This window comes from Patella vulgata, chromosome 1, assembly GCF_932274485.2.
Source record: "Patella vulgata chromosome 1, xgPatVulg1.2, whole genome shotgun sequence".
Lineage (NCBI taxonomy): Eukaryota > Metazoa > Mollusca > Gastropoda > Patellidae > Patella > Patella vulgata.
In genome coordinates, this window is record NC_065879.2 from 21,918,740 (window position 1) to 21,941,042 (window position 22,303).

Here is a 22,303-nt window from a genome sequence, read left to right on the forward strand (position 1 = left end):
CAAGAAAGTGGACTAATAGAATCCGATTATCCACGCCACTATAAGGTAATTACATTCTGAAAAGTCACCTTTTTCTACTTTAAAGTAGCAAAGTCTCTAACTCAATATCATCCAAAATCTTCAACATTGAAAACACGAATTATTTGTCAATTTAAATCAACATTGATGTTGTGATCTTACCGGGAAGAGATTGGCTTCTGATATCCAATATTTAAGACAAAATAAACATTTTACCATTGGTACACGATTCGTGTACCATAATGCGTTTCAGCGTCATTTGTAATAAGGGACTTGAAAAACGAGGCTAGGCATATTCCACATATCAAGTCAAACGGTGACGCCATATTCTTATCTGGAGAGCATGTGCAATAAATACTATCGGTGTAGACTTGAATATAATTAATAACCAGGCACTGATTGTCATTCAATTGAGACTGCTGGCGTATTTCGCCGAACATAAATGATTAGAAATTACAGTGAAAACAGAAAAGATTGAATGTAAATCAATTTATATACATTCATATTACATTATTATATGCGTTGCGACCCATTTATGTCAATTTCTAGGTTCCAAATATTAGCGATTTAGCCCCTTTAACATCAAGTAACAGTGTATTTTTTTATTAATTTTATACCATCACTTCTTTTAAAAACATTACGCAGCATACCTCCGGACCGGTCTAGGCTAAGGGCCCCTGGAAAAGTGTCCAAGCTTTCCCCCTCCCCCCTGTCACGGGCCCTAGTTGTCTGGGGGGAAATTTTCGGCAGTCCGACTTCACAACTGTCAATACGTTAAACTCCAAAAAAGGACAACTCTGAAAATAGTAATCTGTTACAGAACTATAGAAAAAAGTTTTCTTACAAAATCCTAATCATTTTCTAATACCAAATCTCCAAATCTAGTCTGCGATACTACCATTGAACTCAAAGTAGAAATTTTAACAACAACCAATCAGTCAGACCTCCAAATCGGGATTTAATCATTAGAATGTTTACACAAAGACATGGAAATACGTTAATAAACTTAAGTTTTATATGCTGCGATTCTTAACTGGAATATATCATTTGTCTATAAAGCTTATATTTTCTGGGTAAAACACCACCACTGTTGATTGAAATGGACCAATATTAAATTGTAATTCCTCTTTTAGATTTTGAATATTATATTATGGATAAATATTGATTTTAAGCCATACTTTAAAACTCCCTCTATAATTATTACGTCCCTAATTGAATGACTACATATTTCATTTTATTACGGAACTATTACATTCCAAATGCGACAAGGTGATACCAAATATATCGATAAAAAGGTATTAGTCGTTTCTGATTGGTTTCTATATTCAAATTGTGATGTTTTGTGTATTTGTATTGAAATAAAAGTCAGGGTTAACTAACATGTTCAAAAAATTAAATAGGAAGAACACAACAATCGGCACGCAACGTTGGTATCAGCCAATATTACATATATTATGTGATAGAACTGGTTAAACACATTCCAAATATAATTTTAACACAGAGATCCTTGCTACTCTAGATGCGCAATGATGATTTGAAGAAATGGGAATTGACGCAAACAAAACACGAGTTTTAATAACTGACTTTAAGCGATAATTATAGTTTATTCCGGTAGCCCTATAATAAATTTTACATATCATTATTTTACAACTACTTCTGTCTCCGGCACGTGGATCACAAATCGGAATTTGGTATGCACTCTAAAACGGCAATTATTAGGGGATTTAATTTATCAAATACTGCATTCATATTAATTCTCATAATAAAAGTCCATTAAAAAATTATCTCTATGTGGATTTTTGTGTAGCCTACGTCTGGTCACAATTAAACAAAATGTGAAATTCGCTTGTATTCGGCAAATGCAAACCAGATAAATGTATTTATATATAAAAGTAAAGCAAATACTGGCTGTATGCGAACTCCTAACATGGGATGTGGTGTGTTTTGGAAAGAGTAAGCGTGTCCTACCTCGTTTACAACACCGACCACTACTTATATAATCAGACGTTGATTTCCGCTACTACCCGTCCGGCATACTAAAATTTCTCTGAAATATCACGCCCACGAGAAATAATATTACAAAAGGACTTAAAATGTGCGAAATCAAGCCTGAAATTCAATCTGGATAGGCTACAAGTTTGCTAATATTTTTGTTGCTGATGGCAAAGGAATAAAGATCGCGTTCATACGCAGAATTGCTATTTGTATTCTACGTGGTGTAGCCTGTAGAATTATAATTCACATGACTTTGTAATAATATACCGTTACATATATGCTTGTCTCGGGTTTTAAACCAATATATTGATATGCACATGTATTTATATCAGCACACTATTGAGTATTGATCAGTAAATAGCCCAAGCATTACGGAACAAGCAGCAGGTATAAGCTGTATTTATAGGGTTACGGGAATAAACTGTTATTATCGCTTAAAATGTGAAAGTAGAAAATGAATAAAAACAAGAGAATGCATGGATTTTTTCTATTTTTCTTTTTCTTTTCTCGTGACAGTCAATTCTTTTAAAGGGAAAAAAAATGATATCCTCTCACAGGCTAATATAACAACTTTTCGTCTTCAGTCTTTTTCAGTGAGCTGAAAATCGACCGTGTAATATATATATATATATATATATATATATAATTATGCTGAAGAATGACTGAGGTAGGAACCATGAACGATGATTCTATATTTAATGATGTGTTCGGTTTATTTTGGGTGATATCTTCAAATAGCTAGCCGGCCGAAACCTTTAAAGATTGCTGATCCACGTCCCAACATTGGACGAAACCGTTAAAGTCACGTGAGAATTTTGTTCTCCGGAAAATGTCGGAAATAAAGATGTCTTCTGCATCTTTTCATAACAGATTAGAAAGCATACAAAAACGGCTCGCCAGGGAAAATATATTGCACGACAATGACAGACGGGGTAGAGAAGGGAGTACACCCAACCACGGACCAAGAAGACCGCGAAATTGTGAGTAAATTCTTGTATTGTTGACTTAGATAAACAATTAATTTAGACAGCTCTGTGAGACTGATCACATCACACTCATTTTCACTGAAATCTGAATATCTAATTATTTCAGTATCTCAATATCTGTAGATCCTCGTGTCTTTCTGTCATCGTCTCTAAAACATTTTGGCATCATGTTTCCTTACTTTTTTCGAATTACGAAACGTAGCAAACCAAAATCGAATGAAGCAGATAGAATTAGAAGTGAAATAAATCTAAAATCTGACTCTAACTTTGGCTACTCTAAGGTCTAAGCCAAAAAAAAAAAAAAAAATGAAATAAAGGTAAGATTCTAAGCGAAATGAAAAAAAAAAAATATAATAATAATCAGCCCAAAATATAGACTAACCCTCTCGATGGCAAGTAGTTGAACTTTTCGAAATGACTTTTTATTAGAACTTTTATTAAGTAGAAGGCTGTGTATATTTTGCCGTCCAGTACGGTTCTTTACTTTATTTACTATTTAGCCGTCACTTCCGTTTGACATGCGCACTTGTTTGATTCAAGGACTTGGCAGTTTTCGCTTTGGCAATGATGCCGGCTCTTTCAACTCGTGGGCTATTCTACCGTCTGATTTTAACCCATAATACAACCCTAACCCAAAACCAAAACCACCAGAGAGTTCTATTCATCCTTTGTCTAACATTGCTTCTTTCTCCGTTTCTTATAAGGAAGCAAATAGCCATACTTGAATTTCTGAGGTAGAAACTGGAGAATTATTTTTAAAGGAGCTAAATCGCTAATATTTGGGACCTAGAAATTGACACAAGTGGGTCGCAACTCATATAATACCGTAATATGAATGTATATAAACTGATTTACATTCAATCGTTTCCGTTTTTACTCTAATTTCAAATCAGTTATGTTCCGTGAAATAAGCCAGCAGTCTCAATCGAGTGCAAATTCCTAGCGTCTGGTTATTCCAGTCTACATAAGCCGTTTGGTTTGGTGCAATATGTCTAGCCTCGTTGCTCTAGTCTCTTGCTAGAACTCGGGCTGAAACGCATTATGGTACACGATTTGTGTACCAATGGTAAAATATTTATTTTGTCTTAAATATTGGATATCAGAAGCCCACCCTTTTCCGGTAAGATCACAGCATCAATGTTGTTTTAAATTGACAAATAATTTGTGTTTTAAATGTTGAAGATTTTGGATGATATTGAGTTAGAGACTTAGCTCCTTTAAAAGAAAATAAGAAGATAATAAATGTAAATTGTAGAAAAGCATTTAGAGTATTATTCTATTTTGGTCGAGGGTGCATTTCTGCGGATTTAGGTTTTTAATTAAGTACTTAGACTGTCAGTGGTTTATGTTTTTCCCGTAAAATTGTGCTTCTGCGCCGAACTTGAAAGACGAGTTGTTTTTAATGTTCCAAAATGGTGGAATATATCAGGAATCGCAAACTGCGCATGTTGAACGGAAGTGACGGCTAAATAGTAAATAATGTAAAGAACCGTCGGACGGCAAAATATACACTTCGTAAGTAGAATGCTACATGTACATGATGTGTGGAAACTTAGACATTTAGGCCAGTCACAAGGCTTGCCCTTATTAACTTAGCTGCAATATTGTGGCCACACCCTGTCTTGTCAGCGGCTACAATCGATACACTATAACTATTCGAATCTTTGTGCAAGTAAAAATAGGTTCAGTTGCAAAATTTTCAACACATACATTGTATCATCACAGTTTGCATGAAAATAAGTAATTATGTTACAAATAGTGAAGAGTGGAACATTGAAATCACATGCATGTTCTAATTCTGGTTGGGCGGCCATTTTAAAAATCGACAGGTATTTTTCGTAGCAGTTGGATTTTATCAAATCATATGGGAACTGGTTTATATGTTAAGTTATGTGCAGTACTGTTTAAGATCGGTTTAAGTAGAAATTAATGTAGTTATAGGCCAATAACTTCTTTTGTCATCAAATCATGACAAAACCTGCTGAAAGGAAGGCCTTAGAACGATCCACTACTGTGGCTCGAGCAAGACGGAAGACATCAGTAGTGGAACCATTTCTAACCTTTAAAGATATATTCCCGTATACAAACTGGGTGATTTGATGATGTATTTTGACTAAAAACATATTCAAACTAATTAATCTATCAGAATTTTGCTTCAAATCCCTCTCAAAACACTGTTTACGTGAGGGAATACCCCAGCTGTAAAAAATCTATTGAAAGAGGCCATGTTTCGATGACGAAATACCTAGCAATGGATGCGAAGTCGGAGGAGAGTTCATTGCTACACAAGATGATGTTATCTTTAAAGTAGCTACAAGTCTCTAACTCAATGTCATCCAAAATCGTCGACATTGAAAACACGATTTTTTTGTCGGTTTAAATCAACATTGATGTTGTGATCTTACCGGGAAAAGATGGATTTCTGGTATCCAATATTTAAGACAAAATAAACATTTTACAATGGGTACACGAATCGTGTACCATAATGCGTTTCAGCGCTATTTGTAATAAGGGACAAGTCATGTCAAACGGTGACGCTATATTTTTATCTGGAGAGCATGCCCAACAAATAATATCGGCGTAGACTAGAATAACCAGACACTAGAGATTAAAATTCGATTGAGAATACTGGCGTATTTCGCCAAACCTAACTGATTAAAAATTACAGTAAAAACAGAAACGATTGTAAATCAATTTATATACATTCATATTACATTATTGTATGCGTTGCGACCCATTTGCGTCAATTTCTAGGTCCCAAATTTTAATGACTTAGCTCCTTTAATCGCTATCCATTTATCATAAATATCAAAAGCCTAATTATATTCTCGGATTATCCACTGCCCACGTCTTTTTCCGTGATTTTTATCTCTGGAAGTGTTGTACATTTAACTCTTCATAAAGTTTATCAACACACGAGCAGACATTCCTAATCGTCGAACTGCCGATTAGGGAAACCCTTACAATTTTGTCCTATATGGGCTCCATGAGTGTTTTTCAGGTTATCCAATATTTTTCTAGTAAGATTGGATATTCCTACTTTCCATATATATACCAAAATTGTCATACTTTTCTTCGAAATAACCACCTAATAAATACTTTTCTGGGAACGTATCTTTAATTGGCTTACAAAGAATATGTTTGCTTGGCTTGTCTGGTATGTTTATCTTGTAAAATTTGTATGTTCTCTCTGAAGACATCATTTTAATTGTATTCTCACAGATTGTTTTATTGACGTTTTTAAGTACATATATAGTGCTACAAATTTCAATTTATTTACAAACATTTCTGTAATATATATATATATATCGCTTGTGGATTTCTTGCCACATGTCTTCAAAGTTGACATCAGAACTGAGGGTTGACGTCCAATATGGCAAGTATATCGTTACGTCGTCATAACTTGACTGGCATCAAAAGGGTTCAAGATAAGCATTTCTATCTTTCTCTCCGAAATCTGTGTACGTACGAACTAAATGCTTTTATTACTATTATTAGTAACACAGTACCATAACTGACAATATTACCTATGGGTCTTTCTGAGTTAAATAGTAACTCTTGCATGGGTGTACACTAAATTTTTTGATTTTTTATGGAATTATAGTTTTGTTTCGAAATATATTACTCTGTAAGCATAAAATATAATGAATAAAGATATTAAAAGATAAAATTTTATTTCTTCACCAAAATAGAATAAAATTTAACTGGCTGAAAATTTAATATTTTTGGTCTAAAGACTTGAATCTACTTTAGTGTTAGTCCAATATTTGCAACGTTTATCAAACGCTATCGCAGATAATCCACCAAAACTTTACGTAGAAAAGACTTGTAGAGATTTTGCATTGTTGAAGCTTATTACAGGTGTAATAAAAAATCTGAATTTGGAGTTGTAATATTATGTCCAATACTAGGACGTGTGCGTGACGTATAGTGCTTATTGTGTTATGGTAAAAGTGAAAAATAATGTATGCAGACAGTGTCTGTCCATATGTAACAGGTAAAACACATTGCGATATATTTACCAATTTCTGTCTTTTAAAGAAAAATAGGTCGGCTATTTGTAGAACTTAAAAATACATTGGCAGCAATGGCATCATATCCTGAATTCCTGTTTTAGGCCTTATTTTGTGTTTTGACCAACGATGACCAATTAATCCAGATTTATATGTAGACTGTTTTGAAAGTGTAAAGCATTGATGTTTTATTTTGAACCTTTGATTCATGTTTAGTATTTGAATTTTTTCTTTGTTGTTATAAAACCTCAAACTCAAATAAACTTGTTATCCATTTTATTCTTTGTGTGCTTTATTGTCTGTTGTTGGTTTTATGTGGAATAAAAATACCGGTACCAGTCCCTATCCCCCTCCACTCAATTTAATTTTTTGAAAAGTTGCAGTGTCAATTGTCAATGGTGATTTCTGGTGCATACATGTATCTGGACCTGAATAGATATTAATTCGTCATCGATAAATTATTCGTAATGAAGGCACAACTTTATGCGTAAAACAGGGGGCAAACACCATATTTAAGAGTGAAGGGTGTCCTAGCACCGTATGCAACCCCTCCCACCTGCTTCAAGTATGGTTTCAAATTTGATACTGTGCTCACATGTGAATACGATTAGAAATTTATGTTGGTTTAAAGATTGCGCTTCATTATTAAAGATACATTCCCACGTAGAAACTGTGTGATTTGATGATATATTTGGACTAAAAACATATGCAAACTAATTAATTTGTCATAATTTTGCTTCAAATCCTTCTCAAAACATTGTAATTGTCAGAGAGTACCCCTGCTATAAAAAAATCGATCAAAAGAGGTCAGGTTTGTGTCACATGACTTTCCTATCTCGGTATCTAGCAACGGGTGCGAAACTGGAGGAGAATTCATTGCATATACAAGACGATGTTGTCTTTAATCGCTGACTACTTATTATAAATATCGAAGTCAAATAAATTCTCAGATTATGCACTGCCCTAGTTTTTTTCCATGGTTTTTAACTCAGAAACTGTTGCACCATCAAGTTAATCAACATACATCAAGCACTCGCTAATCTGGGAGATTAGGCAATTGCTACCTTTGACGTTACTGGAGCAGACATCACTAATCGTCGGGTTACAATTCAATTCAAATGGATTCACACTTTAAGAACATTCGCACCGGATGGCATTAACGATAAGATGTAGTCCCGAGGGGTCCACCACTTTATTGTTCACTCTTTTTCCCCACTGACCCCTTTGCACTACGTTCTTAAAATTCCGTTAGCTATTTTTCTCGTGTGCATCCCGATTTTTGGAACTCGTATCATCAACTCCGCTCAAAATACCTGGCACATTGCCATCATTTAGCCTTAGAGGTATCCCGTGACGTCACAATAGGGACGTTCACTAATATTCCTACCTGCGAAAATGAAGCACATCTGTGGTAATTTGCGGACAATGTCTCTGAAACAACGGAGGTAAAATATAGCAGATCGCCTTGTCCTGTACCTTTTCCAACCATGAGTAACTGGGAGGCTTTTTGTGAAGGAGTTGATCTTTGTCTCAAACTAGAGGCCTGGCCAGTTTCTCGCACATCGAATCGCGATGATTTGGCAGAATCAAACATCAGTAAAGAAGACTGGGCATTTTTACAACGTTTCAATCGAGAAACGCAAAAACAACCTTGTGAGCTCCTTGTTGAATGCAAGAAATCTTTTCCTAGAGCCACTTTTCAAAGTATGCGAAATAGTAGCATAATTCTTAGCCTGATTCAAGGCCGAATATGAAAAACAATGACGAGTTCCCAATTAATTTAGCCGTGGTACCCCTACGGCGAAAGCTAATAAAAAATTAGTGCATACACGCCCATAACCTAATAGAGTTATTTTTAAGCCCTCGATAGTTTAGGAAACTTTAAACTTGGAGATCAAAAGGGTTAGGAGCCTTGAGTCAATGCAAATAAGCATAATCATGAATGCAAATTCTTAGCACACTTTTCGGAATAATCGACTCCGGTGTCAAAGATTGACTCCAGTCCATCTGTGACATCACATGTGCTCCGGTGCCCACTGACACTATATATAGAGGGCCACCGCACATCCTCATTTAAGCCTGAAGAGTCCGAATAAGATTGAAACTAGTAGCTGAGAGGATATCTCTACTTTCCATATATACCAAAATTACCATACTTTTATTGGAAATAACCACCCGATAAATACTTTTCTGGGAACCCATCTTTAAAGATACATTCCCGCGTACAAACTGGGTGATTTAATGGTATATATGGACTAAAAACATATTCAAACTAATTAATTTGTCATAATTTTGCTTCAAATCCTTCTCAAACATTGTAATTGTGAAGGAATGCCCTGCTATAAAAATTCAATCAAACCAGGTCATGGTTACGTTACGTGACTTACCTCTCTTGGAAGTCAGAGGAAAATTCATTGCATACATAAGACGATGTTGTCTTTAATCGCTTACTGTATATTACAAATATCGAATCCTAATTAAATTCTAGGAATATCCACTACCCGCGCCTTTTCCGGTCATTTTTATCTCAGAAAGTGTTGTACGTCTAACTCTTCATAAAGTTTATCAATTTGTACATCAGGCACTCAATGTTCGCGTGTGACCTTTGACATTACACGTGCAGAAATTCCTAATCGTCGGGCTGTCGATTAGGGAAACCCTTACATTTTTGTCCTGTATACGCTCCATGAGTGTTTTTCGGGGAATCCAGTATTTTTCTAGTAAGATTGGATATCTCTACTTTCCATATATACCAAAATTACCATACTTTTATTGGAAATAACTACCCGATAAATACTTTTCTTGGAACCCATCTTTAAGGATAGTTAGTAACAACATAAATAAATATTTGGTCAAAAAAATAAACTAACGCCCATCACATGACAAGCGACTTTATTTAAATTGTCAATACTCTGAAATAACTCCATCAGTTATATTTTTCTTGTAAAGTGTCAAGACTTGCAGGTCTAAAGAACAACAAAAACACCAATAAAGTAAGTTCCTTCCATTTTTGAAATTCATTGTTGGTTTCCGAAAGTTGTTACTCTTTATCTCAGAAGGACCCCTATATTATAGAGGTCTGTGTGTTTGATTATATGACTACTCATAAAGTAGAACAAAACTGGTAAACCTTTATTTATGGTTCCATGATAAAACAACACCGTAAATATAGAGATCCGATACAAATCATTAAACTTGAGGGAAATTAAATCTTTACGAATGTAAGCATAACAGATTGTCAGAATACAATGCTAGAATATTAAAAATCAAGTGTCATCTACTTTTGAAATAGAATTCAGACAAAGATTATCAATGAAAGCCTGAAAATAACCTGGATGTATACTATACATTTACTTCGTATTTAGTTTAAGAATACAACGATTTATATACATTTAATATTTACAAGTTATAACCCCCGGCAATAACTGTAATGGACAATTAAAACCATGTATTGTTTTGTACATGGATTGTTGATGTAACAAAAAGCATAAAAACACAGTACATTTCATTGTTATGCTAGAGATGTAAACTTATATAAAGTTATATATTATTAGAAATGTTGACTACATACATAGACATTGTATGACAGTCAAGTTGTAGGGCTTCAGGTTTGCAGTAGAAATGGAATTTACACGTAGCTTTAAAGATGTTTATTTTTTGTTTTTATTTGACTAGATTCACTAGAAGTCCTTTTTATAAAATGATTTACTTACATCATATTTCTGATCTATATCAGACTGGAACATAATGGACTACTCTTGATATTAGATATTCTTATTTATTTCTGAAAAGAAACAGATTGTTTTTAGTATTTATGACAAAATGATGGCTTATTTGTGTAGCTTGGATAATAAATGAAAGGACAGCCCCCCCCCCCCCACTTAGACAGGAGAAAGCATAAAAGGTTGACTGAAGATTGGGACTATTTGGGGAATGGGAGTCATGTAGCTTCCCTAAATTTCTTTTGGCTAGTAGAAGCATTCTTATCCCACCTGTCTAGATCTAGCTTGGATTAAGAGAAAATATTTGATTCCTTCAATTATAACCTACCTTGTACTATGTTCTCTGAGGGTATGACCGTCACTTAGCTGGATTTTATGTCAAACACATCACAATTGAACTTAAAGGGTATAACTTCTTTAAATGATTGACATCAGATGTCAAATCAGATAATACTTCTGTGATTGGTCAAAACAAAAGCTGCGGTTTGTGTAGGTGTGTTCAAATTGTTCATGAATATTTTGGATTTATTGAAAACTAATCTAGACATAGTAAATTTATTTGAATATATTTGCATTTCTATCTACATACATGAAATTTATGTTGATATTAATTATTCTGCTGACGTCTATTATTAATCCTTCTCACTTTATATTGTTCTTATCTAATGAATGGCTATTTAGATAATATTATAATGTATATAGTTCCTTTAGGAACTTTCTCTGAGAGGACGCGGTCCACTGATAGTTCTTTTCCGTCCCTAAATAACTGCAATATGAAAATACCGCTCTTCCCCATCTCTGTTCTAAGGTTATTTTGGAATCCTTACCAACTATTTTTCACCCTGATTCTTCTTTATTCGCCAAAGGAATCATTTCTTTCCACAGCTGACACACATTTATAATAATTCAACACTATTTTCAAGTAGAATTCTCCAATTAAAAACATACACAATATACGTTTGAATTGATCAGCCATTACGAGACTCGAACAGTGTTGAATTATTATAAATCTGTGTCATATATAGTGAGAACTGATTCCTTTTGGCGAAAAATAAAAAATCACAGTGAAAAATAGAAGGTATGGTTTCCAAGACAGCCTGAGAACAAAGGTGGGGAAGAGTGATATTTACCATGCAGTTTTATGGGGATGGATAGAAACTGCCGGTAGGTGTTGTCCGCTCAGAGACAGTCACATCACAGCATAATTTTCATGATTTTTCTGTATGCCCACCTTTTCATGTGGATAATGTTGGTCATCCACAATTGGAGATTGGCAGATGATCTGTCAATGGCTCTTCCCCCATTTCCCTCTACCACAATTATACCAGTTTGAGCTTTTTCCTCAATTGTACAATGGTTTACAAATCCAGTTAGTTAATACAAATGAAAGACAGAATTAAACTATAATAGAAGTATAGATATATAGACTTATTTAATAAGCTGTAACACATAAGTGTTCCATCTTTTGCCTAAAAATTTTGTACTTTTGGGTAATCTTTTTATTTAATTTGATCTTCGGCGTAGTGCTGAATACTAAGCTAGTATAATCATGCTGACTGTGGGCCTGGTTTCGTTTTATCTATGTTTATGTGTTAGCTATTAATTATAATTTATTTAAATAAAACTATGATAATGTTTATCTCTAAATAAATACTTATATTCCAATTTTATGTAAACTTTTATAGTGTGTTATGAATAACTTCTATTATATTTGTATTCATATTATATTATCAATGAAACTGTAAAACCGGCTTTCTCAGATTACTGAAATTGTTTAAACAGGAATTTTTAGAAGTTGTAAAAGTTGTATTGTAATAAACCACTTTTCATCTCACGGGGTTTAAATTTTAAATGGTAAAACAGAAAATTATGTCTAAAACCAATATTTACAGTTTTTTGTCGCAATATTTTGATTCTTAAAATGTTGCTTAGGAAAGGTTTCTGGTTGTTTAAATGAGATGTAAAGAATAAATGTGCATATATAAAAGACATAAAGGTTTTTTGGAATTCCTCAAAGCTGATTGCGCGAAAAATCAAGTTTTTAGGTTTTGGTTCCTCTAGAGGTCACAATTTTTATCCGATTTAAAAAAACGTTTAAATATGTAACCGTTACACCATAATGTGGGAGTTCGAATTTCCTCAAACACATAGTGTAAAAGTATGTCATATCCAGGTTGTGGACCCTCTGGAGGTCACAATTTTGATCCGATTTTGATGAAACTTTAAATTTATGTTTATTTCACAAAGATCTTGGTGCCTTTCAATAATCATGCATATTGGAGCGTACCTTCCTGGATTATGGCCCTTGGTTGTTTGGAAAATCATGTTTTTAGCTTGTGGAACCCTCTAGAAGTCACAATTTGGATTCAATTTTAAAAACCGTTTAAATATATCATCACTGTTACACCTCAATGATGGTTGAGTTTGAATTTCATAAAAATCTGACTGAAACAAGTGGACAAAATAGCCGGTCCTTGTATGCAAATAGTTAAAAGTATGTAATACCAAGGTTGTGAACCCTCTAGAAGTCACAATTTTTCACTTCCTGGATTATGGCCCCTGATTTTTTAAAAAATCACGTTTTGCAGTTGCATTTGCGAACCCTCTAGTACTAGTAGTCTCAATTTGTATTCAATTTTAAACACCGTTTAAATATATCTCCGTTACACCTCAGTGAAGGTTGAGTTCAAATTGGCTGCTACATATAAGCAAATAGTTCTGGATTATGGCCCCTAACTTGTACAAAAAATCACAATTTTTATCTGATTTAATAAACTGTTTAAATATACATGTATCACCGTTACACACTAATGATGGTTAAGTTCAGATCTCCTGAAAATCAGACCAAAACTGTTTGACAAAGTGGCTGCTACTTGTAAGCAAATACAGAGAGAGAAATGGGGTTTAACATCCACTTGACTCAAACCAGGGCATTTCAGGACTAACATTTGATTCAATTTTATTTCAATAATTTGACCTGGAGAAAACCCATGAAGTTGGACAGGTGACGGTGCTTTTCGGATATTTTCGGAATTTAGTTCAGCCCATCCACACTAATCCCCAAGGTATAAAAAATCTATAAATAGAAGTCATGTTTGTGTCCCATGATTTGGTGGTCTGGTTAACCGGCAATGAGTGCCGGGCGGAGGAGAATCCATTGCATATAAAAGGTGATGTTGTCTTTAATCGCTGTCCATTTACCATAAATACCAAAGCCTATGTAAATTCTCAGATTATACTGTGCCCACATCTTTTTCCCTGGTGTTTATCTCAGAAAATTTAAGTCCCTCACTTTTCCAAGTCCGTTCACCATCAAGTTTACCAACATATACATCAAGCACTCCCTAACTCAAAGAGGTCAGACATCTACGTGTGAAACCTTTGATGTCACTCGAGCAGAAACCCCCAATAGCCTGGCTGTCAATTGCTGACACCCTCTCATTTTTGTCCTGTGTGCCATCATCCGTGGGTGTTTTTCAAGGAATCCAGTATTGTAAAAAGATTGTGGTGTGTATACTTTCCATATATACAGGGGGGTTGGATGGCTGAATGGTAGCGCGCGCTGTATCATAAAGTCTGTCATTGAGTCGACTGGCATGGTTTCGAATCCCCGGTTGTACGTGACAAGGAGTAGGGTCGCCTGTCCAACCTCGTGGGTTTTCTCCGGGTCCTCCGGTTTCCTCCCACTGCTAAAGACCCCTATGCGCAAGCAAATTATGTAAATAAAATTAAACCATATGTTAGTCCCGAAATGACCTAGTTTGTGTCAAATGGACGTTAAACCCCATTTCTCTCTCTCCATATATACAGAAATTGCCATATCTTTATTGGAAGTAACCACCCTTTAAATACATTTCTGGGAAAGTATGTTTAATCTACATGTATATATATGCTGTTAAAACAAACTCAAAGTGAATAGTTCCGTAATATGAGACTGATTATTCAATATGCGACTATGATTATTCAATAAAATTTATTACATTTCGTTTGTTTTCTGATTAGTATTAATATTAACATTTACTATCCTAACTGGGAATATAAATTGACTATAAATGAAGGGTGTAGAAGCTCTGACTGTCTTGTTCTCCTTGGAAGGATTTTTCATCCCTATGTTTTGGTCACCATATAATGGCATTTCATATATGTTAAAACTTATTCAGGAAAATTGTTTTTACTTTAAAAGTAGCATACTTAGCATTGACCAATGAATGATCATTAATTTTTAAAATGTTAGATGTGAAAATTGTTTTAAAAAATGTTTAAAAAATACAGGTGCTATTTTTTGATAAAAGCTCAAACTATTACTTGAAAGTATTGAGTTAGTCAATTAATATGTATAACATTGCCAGACAGAACATGTCTAATAACATTTTGTTATTTGAAAATAATAAACATTTCTGATCGTAAATTTATACCAGTTATACTTATACCATTACTAATGCCAGTCAAAAAAAACGGATGAAATAGTCTCCAAAAGAAAATGAGATAATATGAGGGTTATGAAGGAGTTTCTACTCCCTTCATTCCTCTTCCATAAATTATACACAGTGTTAGGTAAATCTACCTCATCTAAACTCATAAAATCATTGGTGATATGTCAGACTGACTCTACCTTTTAGTTCCCAGCATATTTGTCTTCAAAAATGACTTCATTTTATTATTTCCCAAATTCCAAAAAAGGTAAACATTTATCAGAATTGCACAAAACTTGGGTTTGCAAAATGATTGATATTATGTAGATCAACTTCACTGCTATAAATATATATGCATATAGATAATGCTGCATACGTTAAATTTTATTGTTTTTATTTTTTACCTACCAGTAGTACCAGGTATGTCTATTTTGCCAGTGCCAATCAGTAGGTAATATTTTACATTAGATAATTTTTTTTTTTTCTAGTTACAACAAGTCCCAGTGAGGCCGCTCGTTCAAGTTCAGCACCATCTCCTAGTCGCCCACGTCTCGACTTCACACCTAATGTATTAGAAGGAAATAGTCGAAAAAGAACGATGAATTTAGAAACTGGCGGTAATCGTACCCGTCGACCGGTGGATATTGATGGTTCATCTAAAGGTTATTCACGGCCACACCACGATAGGTATTTATTGGTCATTTTTTTTTCCTAATGAATAATTTTCAAATAATCATTTTTCATACGTCCAGATGTGAATAATATGATCTAGTCATATTGATTTATGCCTGAGTTATTTCCATTTAGTATTACTGATGAAAACGTATGGTAGCCTATATTCTTGGTAGTTTACCATTCTAAAATTACGGTATACCAACTAAGCAGATTGTCATTGGTGAACTCCAGATCAACTATTCAATCAAAACCTGCCATATAGAAGATTTCTAGATCCATAATTCACTTTTGTTTTTTTAGATCATAGATGTGTTGATGTAGTGACCCATCCAATACATAGACCAAAAAATGACTTATTAGTTAGATGTTTTGGTCATTTTAAGACCAACAGGTTATTTTGCTGTCATGTCATGTAAAATGCTAGCAGAAGAATTTTGCCTGGATAGCAGCATTGCCACCTGTGCAAGCTAATGTGTAAATTGGTTGGCCTAGGTTGTTTGTATCATCCAAACGACTAGATAAAATTTCCTTGTCAGCCCCTCAGTCACCACCCCTGAACAAGTGAGCACTAGGCTTGTTAATTCTGACAAATTTTCAGCCCAAACCTGGCACATTCTGGCTACAAAGCCCCCTGAAAATAACATCTAGTTTTAATTAGATGGCCATTTTAGTTGTCACTGGCAACTATGTTTGCAATGACTTGGTTATTATAGTAAAGACTGAAATCAAGTAATACGTCCACAAGCCAGCGCTTGTCCATTCATTGTTTTGTATGTGTACACATAGAAACACACTTACTGTTCCTAAAGCAAAACTAAAACAATTTGGTGATAAAATCTTCAATGCAGTTGCATGTCACCTTTGGAATCAGTTGCCAGTAAACATAAGAGTCACAGAAAAACTCATTTATTTAAATTCTGGCTGTTTTGTGTGTTTTTTTTCATTATAGAGAGTCTCCTTAAAGGTAGAGTTTCATATGTTTTCCAATTGATGCCTGGCGAGTATATATTTTTTAATGTAGTCATAATGAAAACGTTATTGATTATTAATGTAAGAAATATTTTCATTTTAGTTCTGAAATTGATCAGAAATATGATGAAATCATGAAACAGTCAGGAATACTCACATTGGATGGAAAGGTAATTTACAATTGTCCCACAGTGCTTGACTATCATTATCACTATCATTATCCATATCATTATCACTATAGTCAGTCAATAGATCTACACGTTCAGGACTCAGGAATTGCCTACGTTTTTTACGATCAGCAGGCCAACATTATTATCAACATCAGAATTATCGTCAGAATCTGCTGAAGACATACATGTATACATAGGGCTGTCATGTTCACGTTGGGCTTGTTCATCATGCACGGGAGACATATCCATAAGCGGAAGGTCGCACAACAAATCACGCAAATCATACTACCAAACACTGTCCTGACTACTATTATTATCAACTAACTGGAAACTAATTATGTGTATCAGTACCCGCTTCGAAATTGTCTACACTGTATTGGTAAGCGAAGATGTCATTCATGACTTCGCCGAGATTGCATCGTCTACGTTGTCACTATGCACTCCGCCATTTTACGGTTTGCCGCTTTGAAACACATGGAAATATGTTCTAGTGTATAGGAAATACAATAGATGGCACTTGCAGCTACGGTGCTAATTCTAGCGACGGCCATACAGAGTACCCGGTAATACCGGGTACGCGCATTTTAACAACATTTTATAATACCCGGTACTACCGGGTAGACGCAATGAAAGGGTTAAAAGAGGATGCCACAAATGAGACACGTGACTATGTCCATTGGCTGTTGATATAGAAGATGTGAACACAACACCTTGAAAATCCACAAGAAAATAAATTTCCATTATAGACATGCTTAATCTCTTTTTTTTATTATATTTTATTTTTATTAAAACTCTTGATGTGAAGCGGTTGTTCATTCACAAAAGTCTGGGGTACATAACTCGGCTGAATATATGTTAGATCTTTGTTATGAAAACTTCAGGGGGGGTGGCTAGCCGAATGGTTAAACGCATGCGCATTGAATTAGAAGGTCTGTCATTGTTGACTCAAGTGATGTAGTTTCGAATCCCCTCTTGTACGTGACAAGGACAGGGGTCCCCTGTCCAACCTTGTGGGTTTTCTCCGGGTCCTCCGGTTTCCTGACACTGCTAAAGACCCCTACGTGCAAGCAAATTATTGAAATAGAATTAAACCATATGTTTACACTGAAATGACCTAGTTTGTGTCAAATGGACGTTAAACTCCATTTCTCTCTCTCTATTTGCTTACAAGTAGCAGCCATTTTGTCCCTTGATCTTCTTTCAATTCATAACTGCTCAGACAACTTAGCTGCTGCAGGGCATGTTTCATTGCCTGGCAACCTATGTTGATTAAATGTGATATTTTTATTATTGTAGAAGGTACAGACAGATATTAATGATTTAGATAGTTTAGGTGAACTTGGACATGGTACTTGTGGTCAGGTGAACAAAATGAGACACAAGTGTAACAAACACATCATGGCTGTCAAGGTAAATAAACAACCAATCAAACTAGTCTACAAATGGATCTCACCATCACTAAGATCATTGAAAGGTGTGACAGTAGAAAGCTTCTGTATTTAGGATGTGGTATACATGCAAATGAATATTCATGGCTGAACTAGTTTTTGTTAAAAGATTGTCCTTTCTACTTAGCAAACTGCCCCTCTATTTGCATGTATACACCATTCAGACATTTTCCGTTTAAGTGTAAATTGTTTTGAGTGTGAGTGAGAAGTCTTGTATTTGCTTTATAATCAGAAATCAACGTTCAGGTCTACTGAAAGTAAGCTATTTTTTACGGACATTAATTAAACTCCTTTAAAACCACAAAAGACTTTTTATGATTCTTTGTTACACATCTACCATCGCCCTTGTCCGCCAGTCCGTTGGTTTGAAATATATTGTGAATGTTTTGTAGGCTAAAGTTAATATCCAATTGACTTTAAATTTATACAGTGTTTTTAATTTTAATCATAGATGAAGAAGCCTATTATTTTTGAACAATTTCCAATAATTACTGTGGGAGTTATGGACCTTGGCCAACATAAGAAAAAATATGCAACACCCCTTGTTGACTGCTCAAACAACTTTGCTGGTGTGGGCTTATGTTTTGTTGCCTGACAACCTATCTTTGTTAATTTTAGCAAATGCGTCGATCAGGTAATAGAGAAGAAAATAAGCGAATCATTATGGATTTGGATGTTGTGTTAAAATCTCATGATTGTCCATACATAGTTCAGTGTATAGGAACATTTATTACAAATGTAAGTATGAAATTTAAATACTAACTTCATTACAACACTGTAAAATCCATTTATTTAAACACTAACCTCATTAAAACACTGTAAAATCCATTTATTTAAACACTAACCTCATTAAAACACAATATAATCCATTTATTTAAAGATACATTATGGGAGATAAGATAAAGAGATGGCAGTTCTCGCTATAATAGTTAAAAACTAGATAGTGTAAAGGTAATTTGCTGAAAATTTCAGTCAAATTGATCCACTTTGAGCCAAGAAAGAAGCGGGTGAAATTTTTGCATAGTCTCGGTTATAATTACTAAAATCATTAATATAAACAGCATAGTCTCGATTCTCCACTTTTTCTGATTTAATTATCTTTGGCCGTTAGCGGCATATAGGAATCTAATCCAGCCTACATCGAAGGCTAGCCTTGACATCGAGAGTTTATTATGGTCTGGATAAGTTAATTAATGTCTAATTGATAATTTAAATAACATTTCAGGCCTAAAGAAAGACTTGTAATAAGCAGATTTTGCTCTTGCATAATGCATGTTTAAACACTAACCACTGTACAACACAAATCTATTTATTTAAACACTAACTACTGTACAACACAAATCTATTTGTTTAAACACTAAAAGCCTTACAACAATTTATTTAAACACTAACTTCATTAAAACACATTCAGAACCATTTATTTAAACACTAACCTCATTAAAACACAATAAAATCTATGATGGAATAAGCATACTCTGCGTTGTGACCTGTTTTACTAAACAAATTATCTATATTGGTATACAGAGCTTCATCTTGGTAGTGTATTTTGGAGAAAAGCGACTCTGTTTGGTTTAGCAATATATTCATGGATTGATAAAATTACTATCTTACTGAAAATGGTGGTGATAGAAAATATTTTGGATTCAATCTAATTTTATTTATATTGTCAATGAGATATTTCTTGATTGTTAGTTTGTATTTATGATTGTAGAGTGAGGTATGGATCTGTATGGAGATAATGGCTACTTGTTTTGATAAATTACTCAAATCATCTGGTCAACCAATACCAGAAAACATTCTTGGTAAAACAGCTATAGCGGTAGGTATAATATTTTAAACTATTTATTGCCATTGTAATAATGGACATGTTTGACGGTGTCGCTGTTTGACAGAGTACCTTACCTATTTTAGTTACAAAATGAAAGACCTAAACTGAAGTCTTTGAAACCCATACATAGTCCAGGAGCTTTATTTAAGCTATAAACCCATATGGTGTTTCATTGGCAATAATACTGATATCAATATCCATTGTTATTGATAAAACACCACCTTGATTTATAGTTTTATTCAGTCTACATTATGCATAGACTTATCTGTTGATAACTTTTGTTTAAAATTAACCTTCTTTGTTGTAATTGTATCCAACTCAATAAGATTAACACTCAACAGCCATTACAAAATATTACATTTTAAAGGAACAATCTTAGACAAATTGGGATGGTCTGGGTAGTGGGGAAGTCTAACATACGCGTTCTAGGTCATTGGGCTAGTGTAAATATAACGAGATGTAGGAGAACATTGATTGAGGTATTTATCTCTATGAAGAGAAAATCAGTCATTGAGATCGTTTGGTTAACTATTTTTTCCATCTAATCTGCTTGAATCATTGTGCAAACAAAAAACGTTTTCAGAAACAATGGATGATCTAAGACCCCAAGCATAGAGAGGTTTTTGTATGTACAATTTTATTAAGCTTGAAGAATAATCAAATGAAGAAAAATATTTTAGGTTATTTCAGTAATTTGTATGCTATGAATTATAAAGTATTTTTGAAATCACGATCAAAATCCGCAAATCTCTTTATGCCATTTCCATTTTAGTGTCGTCTTTAATCGACATTGGTAGAGTTCCTAGATTTGATTTCAGATCTAGCATACTAGAATTATAACATAATATGATCAGTAAGAAAGAGTCCAAGTGCAGAACCTGCACCAAACACAGCTAGACACTGTTAACCAGTTGATTTGATATTTGTTTAAATGCAGGGTCCATTAATTAAGACCCCTTGTTGTCAAATGGTGAATGATTCCATTATCTCACTTACGTGGGGGGTTGGATGGCTGAATGGTTAGCGTGCGCGCTGTATCATAAAGTCTGTCATTGAGTCGACTGGCGTGGTTTCGAATCGCCGGTTGTACGTGGCAAGGAGTAGGGTCGCCTGTCCAGCCTCGTGGGTTTTCTCCAGGTCCTCCGGTTCCTCCCACTGCTAAAGACCCCTACGCGCAAGCGAATTATGTAAATAAAATTAAACCATATGTTAGTCCCAAAATGACCTAGTTTGTGTTGAGTGGATGTTAAACCCCATTCTCTCTCACTTACGTTCTAATTGTAGTATTATACTCAACGTTAAGTAGCTGTCAATGTATAAAATTCCCATCAGACAATTATGAACTACTTCTCCCCAAAATGTTAATAATAGTAATATGGTCGTGGGGTCCTGAAATACCCCTTGTATCCGTACAAGAGTTAAATTTATATGCATTGATTAGATTATTAAAACAAAAAATCTTATCTTATTTCAATAATTTCCAATAATTACATAAGTTATTGCCCTTGCTCAATGTGTAGAACATTTTGAAATTTACATGCCTGGTTTAGATTCGTTTGTAAGCAATATTCTGCTAGTGTTTGGTTAACCTTTCATGATGAATTTCACTGGTTGTGACGTAATGTAGCTCCGCTTTTATTATACACTTTTATGATTACATATTTAGACCTCTGCTTAATAGCGATTTTTTTTGTTACACTATAATGGAATGGTTGTTAACCCGACAGTTAAACACTCATAAATTGGGAGAGGAATCACCAGTTCATCAGTGTTTAAACAATGCAAGGAGTATGAACATTCACCTTCCTTCTTAAAATATAGTCTACGTGAATATCACCCCAGTATTATTTATTTTGCTCTGGATTATTTATTAATACCTGTATCATTATTTATTTTGTTAGGTTGTAAATGTCCTGAATTATTTATTATTACCAGTATTATTTATTATGTTAGGTTGTAAATGCTCTGAATTATTTATTATATTAGGTTGTAAATGCTCTGAACAAATTATTCATTGATACCAGTGTTATATATTTTGTTATGTTTTATATTCTCTGGGTTATTTAT

The 22,303-nt window shown here is 34.2% G+C and overlaps 2 protein-coding genes across 2 annotated transcripts in view; one reads left to right on the forward strand and one right to left on the reverse strand.

The window, feature by feature from the left end:
* Positions 1–10,798, reverse strand: part of LOC126830849 (folylpolyglutamate synthase, mitochondrial) — a 34,597-nt gene extending 23,799 nt beyond the window's left edge. Inside the window, exon 1 of the mRNA XM_050561312.2 lies at positions 10,726–10,798. Within this exon, the coding sequence (XP_050417269.1) occupies positions 10,726–10,758 (33 nt within the window). The 5' untranslated portion in view covers positions 10,759–10,798. The remainder of the gene's footprint in view (positions 1–10,725) is intronic.
* The window catches only part of LOC126830858 (dual specificity mitogen-activated protein kinase kinase 7), a 29,766-nt gene continuing 10,229 nt past the window's right edge, over positions 2,767–22,303 (forward strand). Inside the window, exons 1-6 of the mRNA XM_050561321.2 lie at positions 2,767–2,993; positions 15,635–15,833; positions 16,894–16,960; positions 18,257–18,370; positions 19,027–19,146; positions 20,120–20,227. Coding sequence (XP_050417278.1) covers positions 2,843–2,993; positions 15,635–15,833; positions 16,894–16,960; positions 18,257–18,370; positions 19,027–19,146; positions 20,120–20,227 — 759 coding nt within the window. The 5' untranslated portion in view covers positions 2,767–2,842. The remainder of the gene's footprint in view (positions 2,994–15,634; positions 15,834–16,893; positions 16,961–18,256; positions 18,371–19,026; positions 19,147–20,119; positions 20,228–22,303) is intronic.